This window comes from Apus apus, chromosome 5, assembly GCF_020740795.1.
Source record: "Apus apus isolate bApuApu2 chromosome 5, bApuApu2.pri.cur, whole genome shotgun sequence".
NCBI classification, from domain to species: Eukaryota; Metazoa; Chordata; class Aves; order Apodiformes; family Apodidae; genus Apus; species Apus apus.
In genome coordinates, this window is record NC_067286.1 from 30296565 (window position 1) to 30310298 (window position 13734).

At 50.3% G+C, this 13734-nt stretch overlaps 3 protein-coding genes across 3 annotated transcripts in view; 1 reads left to right on the forward strand and 2 right to left on the reverse strand.

Moving 5' to 3' along the window:
• The window catches only part of SUSD6 (sushi domain containing 6), a 98499-nt gene extending 90065 nt beyond the window's left edge, over positions 1-8434 (reverse strand). The window contains exon 1 of the mRNA XM_051621845.1: positions 8021-8434. The gene's annotated coding sequence lies outside the window, so the exon portion shown is untranslated. The remainder of the gene's footprint in view (positions 1-8020) is intronic.
• On the reverse strand, positions 281-8054 carry LOC127385842 (translation initiation factor IF-2-like). Its single transcript, XM_051622020.1, has 4 exons — positions 8021-8054; positions 6925-7353; positions 5944-6059; positions 281-1042 (listed from the first exon to the last, which is right to left on the reverse strand). The coding sequence occupies exons 1-4, from the start codon at positions 8052-8054 to the stop codon at positions 917-919; spliced, it is 705 nt and encodes a 234-aa protein (XP_051477980.1). The 3' UTR covers positions 281-916.
• On the forward strand, positions 7263-12956 carry CCDC177 (coiled-coil domain containing 177). The gene is made up of 2 exons (XM_051621834.1): positions 7263-7343; positions 8045-12956. Exon 2 carries the CDS (start codon positions 8053-8055, stop codon positions 9934-9936), a length of 1884 nt encoding a protein of 627 aa, XP_051477794.1. The 5' UTR covers positions 7263-7343; positions 8045-8052; the 3' UTR covers positions 9937-12956.
• The last annotated feature ends 778 nt before the right edge of the window (positions 12957-13734 follow it).

A 13734-nucleotide genomic window follows, 5' to 3' on the forward strand; every position in this document is an offset into this window, starting at 1 on the left:
TCTATGCAACTGTTACGAGAAAACATCCATCCTGCCCCCCTTAGGATCTTGCTTGTCTGAGGGAACATGCTTAAAAGAGGCTGAAGGACAAGATTTCCTTCACTGTAAAATCCCGTGATTAATTTAAATTACCTTCTAACCATCTTGAGATCTTCCTGCTGTCAAATATACCTAATATATTTAATATACAGCTTAATTATCACATTGGCTATGCACTGCTTAGGGAAGGTGTTATTATTCCTCTTCACAGATTGAAGAAGGAGGCCCATAGTCCCAAAGATACCCAGTTGTAGCATTTATTTGGGGGAAAAAAGTGACAAAATAAATAACCGAACCTGTTCTTTTCTAACACCCATTGTCCTCAACCCTTCTTTCTTTCCGACAAGAACGTTATGTTCCAGGTTCTCCTGTGAAAAGCAGCCTGATTTACTCTTAGCTTCTCCCTTCATTGTCAGTTTTGAAAATGAACTTAAGGAATGTCAGGCAACTCTTGCCTTAAAAAAGAAGGGTAGTTGTAAAAGTCTGTTATACGGTAGGTTTTTGTTACAGGACATTTGTTAACTTCTTGGATTCCCATCTATTCTTTCCACATGATGTTGCATTGTCTGGCTACAGATAGTGACTCTGTACACCTCAGGAAAGCAGTAAATCTTCATTTTATTTCCTTTCTATAAAAACTCAGACCTATTTGAGTTGGAAAGCTGCACATTAAAACTACTGTCTGCTGACTTCCATATTTTCTGAGGCAACATCTGGTATACAGACTGATTGCAAATATGATCAGAGTTAGGAAAATTTCCTTCCAGCAGCCTTCCAGCTGGCTTTATTCCCAGATATCAGCCCAAAGGAAAAGAAAAATCTACTTGGTACTGTCTCCAGCTGCAGTCTCTCACTCTTCAGGTAGAACTGTTTCCCTTCACAGGAGGTTTTGATGATATGGGATCCAGATGATGGGATCTGAACTGCACTGGAACTGGTACAGTCTCCGGAATTCAAGATGGATGCTCTCTGATGCCTGAGGAATTCGGAATCCCAGCTCTTGCTGTAGAAGAATAATAGAGTTTATGCCCTCCAAAGTATAAATGTACAGATACAGATACAATTTTGAGGAATTTAAATGTAATCCTATCATTGTGGGTAGTAGGCTTGAGCTGTAGACATTTGCCTGAAATGAAGCAGAATTATTCATAAGGGGGGTTGGCTGTAGTCAAGGCAGAGTCGGTAGCTCAGGTTACTGTTAGTGTTAAACCAGCAGGGGCAACTCAGCCCTGGGCTACGGCCTCACTGGCCTCATGTGGGTGCATGATGCGACTTAGCCCGTGCGTGAACACTGCCTGCACGACTGTGACACTTGTCTTTCAGTTCTCCTGAGTTCTGGAGGCAGGCTGAGTGCAAATCCCCCGTGTAGCTCTCGTGAATAGAGGCACACGTGTTTGTGCAGCTACCGAAGTGAGGAAGGGTCCAGCTCCCAGCTTCTGAACCCCCTCTAAATGCTTCCTGCTGCACTTTACTCCCAGATGAGAGCAGAAGCAAACAGTGAATCTCTTCCATCTACAAGCTCCTTGGCACAGTACCATCTGGCAAGAGCAAGTACAATCTAGGGATGCAAAAGCAGCTAATATTCAGACCAGAACATTAAATACTATACCCTGGAAAACTACATTTTGGTGCCGCTTCAGACAGGGGAAGGAGTAGGAACGTGAGATGTTTGCAGTTCCTCTAAAAATAACTAACTGATAAAATCCATACTGTGGTCAAGGTAGAAATCTGCTAATTCAGCTAATTATCTCAGATTAGTAAAAACTAAAATAATTTTAAAACTCCAGTCTTAATCAAACAGTTTATTCTGTTTGATTACACTTTGCATTTTACTCCCCCTGAAGAGCATCACCAGCCATGTTGTATTTCCCACTGTTCTTCAATAGCTTCACATTGTGATTTCCAGGTTGTGCTCGAATAAACAGCACAGCATGGAAACTGAAACATCATGTGAGGCTGATCATTCGCTCAAAACCAACAGTTTTCAAGTAAATTAATGAGAAACAATTGCTTTTCAGCTTCAGCTTGAAAACGTAACCAGAGTTAGCATGTAACCTTCCTGTTGAGTGTATACTCAATGGCACTTGCTTATTAGAGATTAATCTGGGTCAATACTTACTACTAATCTTAGTAATAATGGAGTAATGGTTGGGGTCCTGATCAGGGATCAGAACCTCCTTGTGCTAGGTGCTGTACACAGCTATCATGAAGGCTCTTCTTGCCCAAAACAAGCTGTCAGGCGATGGCCTGGTCTAGATCAAGGATACTTCTACACACAGGACAATGAGTTCTGTCCAAGCTGGATTTTGCTGAACACTGAAAATAGCAAAAACTCCACAGAAAAAAGTTTGCTTTTTCTTCTATGGAAAAAAGCAAGCCACAGTATTTCTATATGGATAATGGCTCATGGAGATGAAGTTAGTAGTCCTGCACAGACCACTCCAATGGTATGCTCTGACCTCTCATATAACAAAGACTTCCTCATACTGAGTGATTCATGTATTTCTTCACTCCATCTCAAGTTTCCTTTATGCTGGGGCCAAATCTATCATCCATGACTCACCATGTGCAAGGGCTCCATAATGCTCACACCACCCATGACCTCTCCATTAGAAGCAATGTCTGACCAGGAGGACTGAGTGCATGAGGTTCAGCAGCAGCATCTGGTTTGGGCCAAAACATGCCAGTATTCTAATTTCTCCAAAAATAACCACTGAAAATGGACTATCCGCAAAAGCAAATAAAATCTACTTTCACATCTATACCTGTTTCCATGGAAATATGCAGTGACAAGGATTTTTCCCTTGTTGTCAAAATTTTCTCTGCCAGCCGACCATATTTTTTCAGGCAGCCTTGTAACTGGTTTTGCCCAAGTACAAAGACTACTGCAGACATGTCAAACATGCTCAAAACCAAGTGGAGAGCTGTTCATTGTGACCCCAACACAGCATCAGTGCAGCAACACTGCTGCCAGTCCTTAATACAGAGAGAGCCAACTGCCTGGAGATCCTTTCAGCCAGGGGTCAGAGCAGCCTTTTGTTAATGAGGACCAAGTGGTTCAAGAGAGACAGGAAACAGCATGCACCACAGTGTTACCCAGCCAGCTGAACACTAATAGCTCACTCTTCATGTGCTGGCCTTAGACTCCAGCTTTCTATTAGGCTGAATGACGTAGTATTTGTAGTGTAAGTCTGTCCCCAGTGGCTGCTAAACATTTTGCTTCTGGCAGTAGCCTTCTGCATTGTCCCTCGCCATATGTCACCATCTCCAGCTACCTCCGCATGCCCCATCTCTTCGCTGCTTCCCTGCTCTGCACATCTGCCCCAGCAAGCAGCTCTGTTTCCCTAGAGACTCATCTGAAGTGCCTGAGGTCCAGCCACAGATGACAACATTAAGCAGAGCCTCTGGGCTATGAGCAGTGGGGACAGTGCCTTGCCTTCAGGCAGTTACTTTGAAGCAGCTCAGGATGCTTTCAGCCTGGCCTGGGGCTGCAGAGCAGTGCCTGTGACCCAGGCCAGGAGGGAGGCTTTGCCTGCATGTCCTGGGCAGGCAATTTGTGGCAGCAGAAGGAAGAAAGCAATCTCCCATCCTGCTGCCCACAGTGGAAGGGAAAGGCAGGCCATGCCAGGGCTATGGGCAGGGAGTGACAAAAGCCAAAGGCACAGCAGTGGGTAAAAGGAGCCAAGACTGAAGTCTGCCAGAGAAGGACTTGGGCTTTTGTCAGGTTGTTACAGTGACATTGTGGCATGCTGAGTTTCAGCACTTGGCTACCAGCAAGCCCAGTGTGTAAAGTCTCACAGAACTTTATGTTCAGCATTAGCTCAGACCAGGCTGCAAAATTACTCAGATAAAGTGGCTACAGAACTGCAAACAAAGGATTATAGCATGTGGCAGGGGACTGTTCAGATGGAAGGGGCCAAGGGTATCATGGGGATGGGGACTAGTAAGATCTCAGACTGAGTGTCTCATTAGAGTTTTAAATTACTGCTTAAACGATCCAGCTGACAGATGAAGGCTGTGCTGGAGAGGCTCCACTGTGCCTAAGAGGGGTGTAGGAGCTGCCTCCAGGCAGGGAACAGACATGCTCGTCTTCCTGCCCCTCAGGAAGGCACTGGGTGCCTGTGCTTCATCTGCAGCTAGAAAGAGAAGAACTTTGTGCCTGGGAGATACGACTGGCCCGTAGCCTAAAAACTGCATCAGAGGGTTCCTTACTCTACTCTCTCCAAGGCTGTCACCTTCCTTGTATCCCCAGGGCTCAGGAAGGAGCAGGAGTATTCTGGTGCAAAATTATGGAGGAATCTAAACAGGAATGAGTATGCTGAGAACTGGAGTAGCTACACAATAGCTAGGTCAGGGTCTTCCCAACAATGCTGTAAACACAGCATGGGAAAGAGAGTAAAAATTGCAAACTAGAGGGAGACAGGATTCAATGTGCTATTTAGCAAGGAGGAAATAATTCACCAACTAATGTTCCCCATGGCAGAGGGGGGAACAATTCTGGAAAGTCAAATTGTGTTGAACAAACCTTAGGAGAGGTAGCAAATCAGAAAAGGGGACATGAGGAGTTTTTCAGTGAGAAGGAAGTCAATGGATCAGCACCAGGACTGTGCACACAGCTACTGTGTGCCAGGCAGCACAGAGGTAAGTGCTGGGCAGGAGCCCACTGCTCAGTTCAGGGCAGCATCTACTGGGAGAGCCTGACACGCTATGAGGAAGTCAAAAGAAAGGCAACAGCTCGTTGTGCAACCAACTACAGGGGATCGATTTGCCATGACAGTATGTTTTCCTTGGCCCTGAGTGGCTATGGAAAAAGTTTACAGACACTTGTCAGGCATAGGCCCAAGCAGAAGAGAGAGCAAATTACTTCCTAGAGAAGATAAAAGAGAGGAAAAACTGAAGCTGAAACATTTTACCAATGTGTTCTAGCAGGCTGTGAAATAGCTGTCACAAGAAGAGCAGGGAAAAACACAGGTACAGGCAGTTTTAAAGTTCGATAGGAAGAAAGTAAATAATACATGTGCAATGAAGAGCATATAGAATAATTTTTTGAAGTGATACTAGTATTTCCTTCCCCCACAATCTGTAGTCCAAATCTTCCACTGCCCTGCATCTCTTGCTATCATTAACAGCAATGCAAAGAAGGAAAGTGTTAATTAAAGCAGGAGAGTAACTTTATAGTACTGCTCAGCTGAAGTATATAGATTTCTAGACATTTCTAACCAACAAAAGTGGGTTAGGGTTTACAACTCTGTGTAGGAAAATGACTTACTAGCAGTGAGCCTTTTCAGCTCCTCCAGACAGCTCTTCCTGCCCCATCCCAAACCTCCTTCAGTCTTGATGAGGTAGGTATATGACTCCACGTTTGGATAGCACGTCTTATCCAGCTGTTTCTGAAATCTCCAGATAAATCCCCTTCCAGTTGCATTTAGGAGACCATTTATGGAACTCCTAAAGATCCACAAGGCAAACTAAAAGTTCAAGGCTCAAACACAGCCACACTGCAGGCTGAAACAGCAATCTGCCAAAATCACTGAGAAGCCCACACCTTACCTCACGTATACACTTTCCAGCTTAATATTTTCCATAAGGAGGGAACAGAGCTTGACAGCTTCAGTACTGCAGCTAGTATTAACAGTTAGCCCCACCAGCCAGTGAGCTGGGCTCTTCAGACAGCAGAGAGCTGTTCCCTGACCTGGGGATTTTTCACATAACTAATTGCCAAGCTTTATAACCATCCCCTGCAGACTCTGATGATGATGAATGAATGAGATCAGATTAGTCAATATGGTTTATTGCTGGAGTTTTCCCACTCGCTGGGGATGCATCAATACTGTGTGCACACACCAGCACAGGGCTGAGCACAATTCAAAGTCTTGGCCTGTAGAATATGAAACCACAGCCAACCTGCAGCTCTTCAGCTTTCTCCTGAGTACTCCCTACGGTTTTCTTGGGTCCCTCTCTTGATCTGTATCCTTGTCCTGGGCCATCCTGGAAGTCCTTTGGCAGGTACCATGTCCTTCCTAATCAAAGCAAAGTGGATTAAGCTGTGCCTGTAGATGTTAAATGATGTTAAATGATAAATTGCTGAAAAGCAGTGGTTCATGGTGCATTTGCTACTACCTTCCTCTGCCTGACAAAACCAGAGTTGCTCCACTATGTGGAGCTCCACAGCTCCACAACCGGCAACAATCCCCTTTTGCTGAACAGTATTTCTGGAGCAGGGCATTCCTCAACCTCACTGAGGCTGCTGAGCCCAGGGTCCCTGTAAAAATGGGGGATCTATCAAAGTAACTGCAACCAGCATGTTCAAAGTGGGTACCAGCAAAAGTGTACTGTGTTGCCTATAGCGTTGCTCGAGTTCCTCACTTGCCAGTTCTGCCACAAACCTGCAGCAAGCAATAGCTTACATTAACACTAAGGGGAATAGGGTTTCATGGCTGGAAACTGCTTTGACCTGAAATTTGAGAGCTGTGCATTTCCTTTCCTGCTCTGGCACAAATTCCCTAGGTGGCCAAGGCAGGCACCTTCATCTACCTGCTGCTCAGTTTGCCATCTGTAAAACTGGGTTAGCATCCCCTCCTCCTTCTTACACCCCTTTTATCCTTGCTTATATTAACTCTAAATACAGGTGGGCTTGTAGGTGTGCAGGCACAGCCACAAAACAGGGGGCACAACCCTGGAAGTACCGCTCGTACGGGGAAGGTCTGCAGGGAAGGATGTACATAGAGGAGCAAGTGCATGGAGGAATGTGTGCACGGAAGGGCAGGTGCATGGAAGGACGCCGGGATGGAGGGAGGGATGGGAACACAGGGATTGAAGGATGTGCACACAGGGACGGAGGGATGCGCACACGGGGATGGAGGATGCCTGTAGGGAAGGACACACCTGGCGGGCCCAGCGTCAACCCACCGCCCGAGCCACCTCCAGCGCAGCCCCAGCCGCAGCAGCGCCCGGCCCAGCCCCTGGGTGGGGGGGCGAGGGGCGGGACCCCCGCCCGGCAGCAGCGCTGCCCCCGGCCCGGCCCAGCCACAGGGTTGCGGGGCGGGTTCCCCCGCGCCCGCCTCCGCCCGCCCCCGCGCGGGGCCTGCAGCGGGCAGCGCGGGGCACCGCAGCCTGCGGGCGGGCGCCCTGCCCGCCGCCGTGCCCGCCGCCGTGCCCACCGCCGTGCCCGCCGCCGCCCCGGAGGTGCGGGCGCCGCGCCGGGCCCGGAGAGCCATGGAGGAGCGGCCGCCGCCGCCGCCCGCCTGATCCCCGAGATTGCCGGCACCGAGACAAAGCGCGGGGCTGCCCACCGCGCCCGCCCGGTGAGTGCCACTGGGGGGAGGTCCCGGTCCTACACCCCGCCCTGCCTGACACCCCCGTTCCCCCCCATCCCCGTTCACAGCCCGGACACCCCCGCCCGCAGCTCAGACGCCCCCCACCCCAAGCCCCGCCGTCCGCCGCTCCGCAAAGCCCGGCGCACCGCAGCATCCTCCTTCCTGGCCCCATCGCTCCCCACCCCAAACTCCGCTACCTCCGGCCCAGACACACGCACTGCACCCCCAGCAACCCATTCATTGGACAAAAAAGCCTGCGCCCACTGCCCAAGCATGCCGCAGGGGCTCTGAACGCACCCCACTTCACCCAACCCCTCCAGTCACCCCAAACCTCCGCACGCACAACCCCCGCACCCTAAAGCCTCCCCCACCACCCCCTGTGCCCACGCGCACGCTCCCAACACTCCCACTGACCGCCCAAACACATCCTCGCGTCCCCAGAACACCCCACCCCAGGCAGCCCTACGTCAAACACTGCCCCCCCCCCCGGGCACTCCACGCAACCTGCCGCCCTCCCTCCACAAACGCACCCCACCCGCACTCCCCCAGCCCAGGCACCCCCCGGCGCAGACCCCGCCACCCTTCTCCAGCGCCTCCGGCCCGCCCTGCCCTGGCGCCCTGCCGGGCAGCCCGGGGGGCTCCGTGCGCCCCGCCGCCCGCCTCACCCGCCTCCGCTCTCTCCCTTGCAGGCTGAGCCATGGTGGAGCCGCCGGCCGAGCCTCCCCCGCAGCCCTGCCCGGAGCCCGGGGGGGCAGCGGCGGCAGCGGCGGGGGAAGAGCCGGCCCGGCCCGGGGAGCAGTCGCCGCTGCTGCACCTGGACCTCTACAACTTCGACTGCGCGGCGGCGGAGGGCAGCCGGTACGTGCTGACCAGCCCGCGGTCGCTGGAGGCCTGTGCCCGCTGCGCCGTGCGGCCGGTGGAGCTGCTGCCGCGGGCGCTGGGAGAGCTGCTGCGGGAGGCCCCCGGGCGCTCCATGCGAGTGGCCGCCGGCCTCTACGAGGCCTATGAGCGGGAGCGGCGCCGCAAGCTGCAGCAGTGCCGGGACGAGCGGGAGAGGATTATCCGGGAGGAGAAGAGGCGGATCCTGGCGCCCCTGGGCAGCCTGCCGTCCTCGCCCGCCGCCCGCGCCGCACCCCGGGCCGCCGCCGCCGGCCCCCGGCCCCGAGGGGCGGGGAAGGCCAAGACCAAGAGCCACTCCTTGGACTCGCTGCAGAAGCGCCGTGAGGGCAGCTGGGGCAAGACCTCCTCCGAGTCGGGGGCCTCGTCCTCCTACAGCGGAGAGAGCCTGCGGGAGCGCGGGGGCACGGCGGGCAGCCGGGGCCGGGGGGCGGCGGCCGCCAGCGCCGTCCTGCTGGGGCGCAGCTTCAGCCTGGGCGACCTCAGCCACTCGCCCCAGACCGCCCAGAGGGTGGAGAGGATCGTCAGGGAGGTGAAGAGAAGGAAGGGACTGTCGGAGGTGCCCGAGCGGGACAAGAAGATCGCGGCGCTGATGATTGCCAAGCACCAGGAGGCCAGCCTGCTGCGGGAGCAGCGGCAGGCGGCTCACCTGCGGTGGGACAGCCAGCGGCGCCTGGCCCAGCAGCGGAAGGAGCGGGAGGAGAAGGAGAAGCAGAGGGCTCTCCTGCAGGGCCAGCGGCTGTGGGAGAGCCAGGTGGAGAAGCGGCGAGGGAGGCTGAGCCAGGAGCAGGAGGAGGCTACTCTGCTGAAGCAGAGGCAGCGCGTGGTGTGCGAGGAGAGGTGGCGGGAGCAAGCGGAGAAGCAGGAGCGGCTGCGGAGGGAGAGGCTGGAGAGGGCCATCCAGGAGGACAAGCAGAAGAAGCTCCATCAAGAGCACAACCTGAAGGCAAAGGAGGAGGTCAGGAAGGAGCACCAGGAGCGAGAGGAGCAGCTCCTGCAAGAGAAGCTGTCCACAGCTGCGCAGAAGAGGCTGAAGAAGGAGGTGCAGCTGCAGAAGGAGAAGAAACTGCTCAACCAAGCAGAGAAGCTGAAGCACGAGGCCTTGCTCAAGGAACTGGCCAGGCACGAGGCAGAAGAGAAGGAAATGCTGAAGGTCTCCCTGGAGATGACTTTGACCAAGGCTCAGGAGAACTATGAGCAGCTAGTGGAGAAGAGGAACCAAGAGCTGAGGGAGAAGGCCAGGCGGGAAGACATGCAGATCCAGAGAGCCAAACTGGCAGCAGAGAAGAAGGAGAGAGAGCAAAAGGAGCACCTGGAGGCCCTGGCTAGAGAGACAGAGAGAAAGCTCCAACATGCTGCTCAGGTGGCTGAAGAGGTTGTCCAAGAAAAAGCCCGCAGGGTGGTCTTGAGCCGTCTGGAGAAGGAGAAAGTGCAAAAGATGAACAAGCAAAAGGTGGAACAGTACGAGGACTTACGGCGCAGGGAGATCCTCCTCTCTATAGAGAGGAAGCTGGAGAGGAGTGAGCAGATCTCCAAGGAGAAGAAGACTGTCTTAGAAAATGCCAGATCTGTCGCTCGGGCATCCTTCCATGTCCGGGAAAAGGTTCGGGAGGAGACGAACGTGCGCACCTTTGATAAGATGGCCTTTGAAGCAGAACTGCACGCTCACCTAAATAAGAAATGAAAGATCTTGTAATGGTTGAGTTGTCAACTCAATTGTCAGTTGTCCATCGTAATGCATCGGGAAGCTCCTCTGCATTATTTAAAAAGAGCCCAACAATGAATAACCACCCTAATTTCTTATGATGGGGGAGCAGGTTACCGCACAAAAATGTGGCAGCTATTTAACATACTTTTAAAAAGACACCTTTGTCCTGGGTGTGTTTTAAGGACTGACCCAAGTCATCTTTACAGAGGGGAAGTGAGTTTTTGTGTCCTCTACCCCACAAGCACATGCATTTTCTCAGCTGCAGAAGAAGTCTGCTTAAAGGCTGTGAATTACCAATTGAATGTCTACACGGAGCCGACTACAGATGCACTCTTTTCAGTTAGAAATGTAGACACAACGGAGGTTACTGACTACTGGAGCCTACTAAGAACCAAAACCACCCCCACTGATTCTGGCCTGAGTGACAGGCAGCCCGGTTCAAGTTACCAGGCTGCATTTTCAAAGCTGCTGCACTCCCCTGTGGAAGCGGAGGAGGGCTGGAGTACAGAATGTCATACGCCCCAGGTGCCCTTGGCCACTGCTGGTACCTAGCAAGAGAAATTACAGATCATGACTTTGTAACACAGTGTAAGTAGACGTTATGATCCGAGCTGGGCAGCAGCTGTTAGAAGTGCTCACACAGTTTCTCTTTTGCTGCTTGCCACTGTTGCCAGGTATTCTCACCTCTCCGTTCAAAGTTTCTCTTGCACATGTCTGTACTATTTATTCTTTTCTTTTGAAGGAGGAGGAGAAGGAGGGAAGTTTGTGGGCAAACTGACGGACACCCACACAACCTTCTTGTTTGTTAAGATACAAAAATGAATGAAGCTGTGGAGGCTGGCCTTTGTGGTAAACATGTAGATCATTCATCAGTGGAAACATGCAGACATTGCAAAGAGAAATTGCCATCCTCAGGAATTCTCAGAACTTGAGGAGACCCTTAGCAACCTTATCCAGTTTGGTCTGCCTCGAGCAGGAGGTTGAACCAGATGTCCTCCAGAGAGGTCCCTTCCAACCTAATGGTCCTATAGGCTGCATAGAATGAAACGTTCACCCAGCTCTCATAATCGTCTACTGAGCAAGGCAGCATTTGTCTGTCCACTGGTGCTAACAGTTGTATTCTTATATAGGGCACAAGAAAGAGCAGGCACAAAATAAGGTACAGTACAGATCCTCTCAGATGAGGATCACAGCTTTTTTATAACTCTAACTTAATACCATTTAGAGGCTACTCAATCTTTCTACCTTTAACAGACTCAACATGTGAAAGTCTTACCTGCGCCCTGGGCACAGCATTCAAGTAAGACAGTGTTCTGCTCCAGGTTTCCACCTTTGCTTTCTCCTGGGTTGCAGTTACGAGGACACAACCAGACCAGGCACTTTTTGCTGTTGTTTGTTTGTTTGTTTTTTTCTGGCTCTGGGCAGCACCAGCTCTCTCTTCTACCATCTGTGACGCCGTGCTGGGTTGCTGTGGTGATAGCATCAGATCTGGAGCATGGGGAACTTAGGAGAAACAGCAAGAACAGCCTGGATCTTGTTTTCTTGTGCATGTCTCTGACATACAACACAGTAGAAAAGAAAACCAGAAGAAGATTGACATGGCCCAGACATGCAGTTCTGAATGGACAGATTGCTTACCAGAATTTCCCAGGAGGTGACAATGGGTCAAAAACCTCTTAGAAGTCTTTAAGGAAGGTGTTAAATGAACTGCAACAAGAAGAGTGGTCACACGCTGATACCCTGCAAGGCTGGAGACATTATAAAAACAGTTCTGAAAATGAAGCAAGTATGGATTTTCTTTGATTTTGATGGAACTTGGTCTTCTTTGAATCACAGTTGATGCTGCTGAGGAGAGACAGCATCCAAGCAGGAATTAGGGCACTTGAGTGATGTTTGCTCCGTTAGTCATTGGCTCAATGTGTAACACCAGGCAAGTCCTCAGAGGATGGGCTTGCTCCTATTGATATAAATGGAAGAAGAGTCAGGCTCTTGGGATTGCTGGGACTCGCAGGAAACAGTAACACGTGGCAAAACGCTTCAAAGACTTGGGACATACTATGCTAACAAAGCACAAAGTATTTATTTATTTATTTATTTATTTATTTAGAGTGGTTATTAAAACATTTCTGCTGGTGACAAGCACTAATTAACACCAAAATCTAAAAATATTGGTAGCTGTGGGAAGGACAGTTGCATTACTCTTTCCAGCTGGGCGTCTATCCCTTCTCCCTTGTCCTCAAACAGCAAGCAGTTTGAAAAGTGAAACCAATTGTTCCTTGATGCTGGACAAGCTCCTTCATCAAAAAAAGTCGCCTTCATGTGTTGTTCATACCGCAGTGATCCATGTGTGCCCTCATAGCTGCAAAGTCCTAGAAAAGTGATGCCCAGTGGCCCAGATCCAGCCTGCACAAAACTTCCCTTGCTCCCTGGAAGCACCACAGTTGGGATAAAACCTGCGGCGACTCCAAATAGGCAACATTTGATCTTGTTTGTAGCCTTTTGGGCTGTAGAGAAAGCCTGCCAGTACAGATGGGAGGGTTTTTGCTCCCCACGACATCGCACCGTGGTTGACATTAACTGCTTGATCCATTAAGCAGAGGGCAAGTGGGGAGAACTGGGAAACAGTGGAAAGAAGGCAGAATGTCGCAGGTGATTGAGAAGACACCGTCTCTAACTGGAACAGCAGTTTTCCCCTAAAGATCTACTGCAATCTACCTGAAGGCTTATTTATCCAGTCCTTCCTCTGACGAGGCATTTCCAGCGTAGACTGAACATTTTACAGCCCAGGAGACATGTCTTGGTCACTGGTTGCAGTGACACCTGGGGTCCGTCTCCTGCTGCAGACTGAGTTTGACACCTTGGGGCTACAGCCCAACTCATCAAAACACACTAACATGGTGGTAATTGGATTGGCAAACTACTGATGTCATGCAGTCTTGCAGCTCAAGTTTTGAATGTGCAATCTAAGAAAAAAAAATATTTTTTTTCAAAATACATTCATCTGTGTATGGCTGTTTTTTAATTTCTGTAGTGGTTCCAGTCTGAAGTCTTTGAAAGTCAATGGAGTTTATAAATTGTTTAAAATCACAGCATGGAAAATTAAGTCAGCAAGTTGGGCGAGGGCACGAGAGGTGTGTTTTGGATCTGCTTATCCTTCTGTTTATTGAGAAGGAGTTTTACTGCTGGATTTCCATGGGAACAGAAGTTCAACCCTGGAACACATGTATGAAATATGGCTCATTTAGATGTGGTTTATTTGGTGTTTTTGATACTGAGCTGCAGGCCGGTGAGAACTAAAAATCAAAGCAAACAACACTTTTTCTCCCAGCTTAGAAGCAGATGACAGCTTATTTAGAGCAGAGGAGCAGCTGATGACATTTGGTCAGGGCCTGCAAAAAGATAACTTGTGTTGGTCCTCTCCTGCAATTAGAAAACCCATTTTAGGCTATTGCTGTGTTATAATCCTAAGTTTATTTATAATAAAGACTTTGCTTCTAGGCCATTTGCATACATGCTGCAGAATGACCACTAGACCATGAAATACAGGCACTTTAAAAGCATCAGCAACGAAAGGACAAATACCAGGAAACTTCTGTGCCCGATAACACATCTTAGGTCCAGCTAGTATAAAATTCCCAGGTTTCAATTCCTAAACACTTGGAATCTAGCTCCAGGTTTCATGTTGGATCTAAAGAGACAACCCAAAATCTGGATCTAATGCTACTAAACATTCAAATCTAAAGTCAAACACTGACATGCAGACACACCTCTAAC

What these genes read in the sequence shown, in the direction of transcription:
- LOC127385842 (XM_051622020.1), bottom strand. Translation starts at nt 8,054, where the DNA reads ATGGCTCAGCCTGCAAGGGAGAGAGCGGAGGCGG. An exon ending in AAGGGAGAGAGCGGAGGCGG is followed by an intron (nt 7,354 to 8,020) that starts GTGAGGCGGGCG and finishes ACCTCCCCCCAG; the next exon opens with TGGCACTCACCGGGCGGGCG. An exon ending in GTTGACGCTGGGCCCGCCAG is followed by an intron (nt 6,060 to 6,924) that starts GTGTGTCCTTCC and finishes TGCTTTGATTAG; the next exon opens with GAAGGACATGGTACCTGCCA.
- CCDC177 (XM_051621834.1), top strand. Translation starts at nt 8,053, where the DNA reads ATGGTGGAGCCGCCGGCCGAGCCTCCCCCGCAGCCCTGCCCGGAGCCC.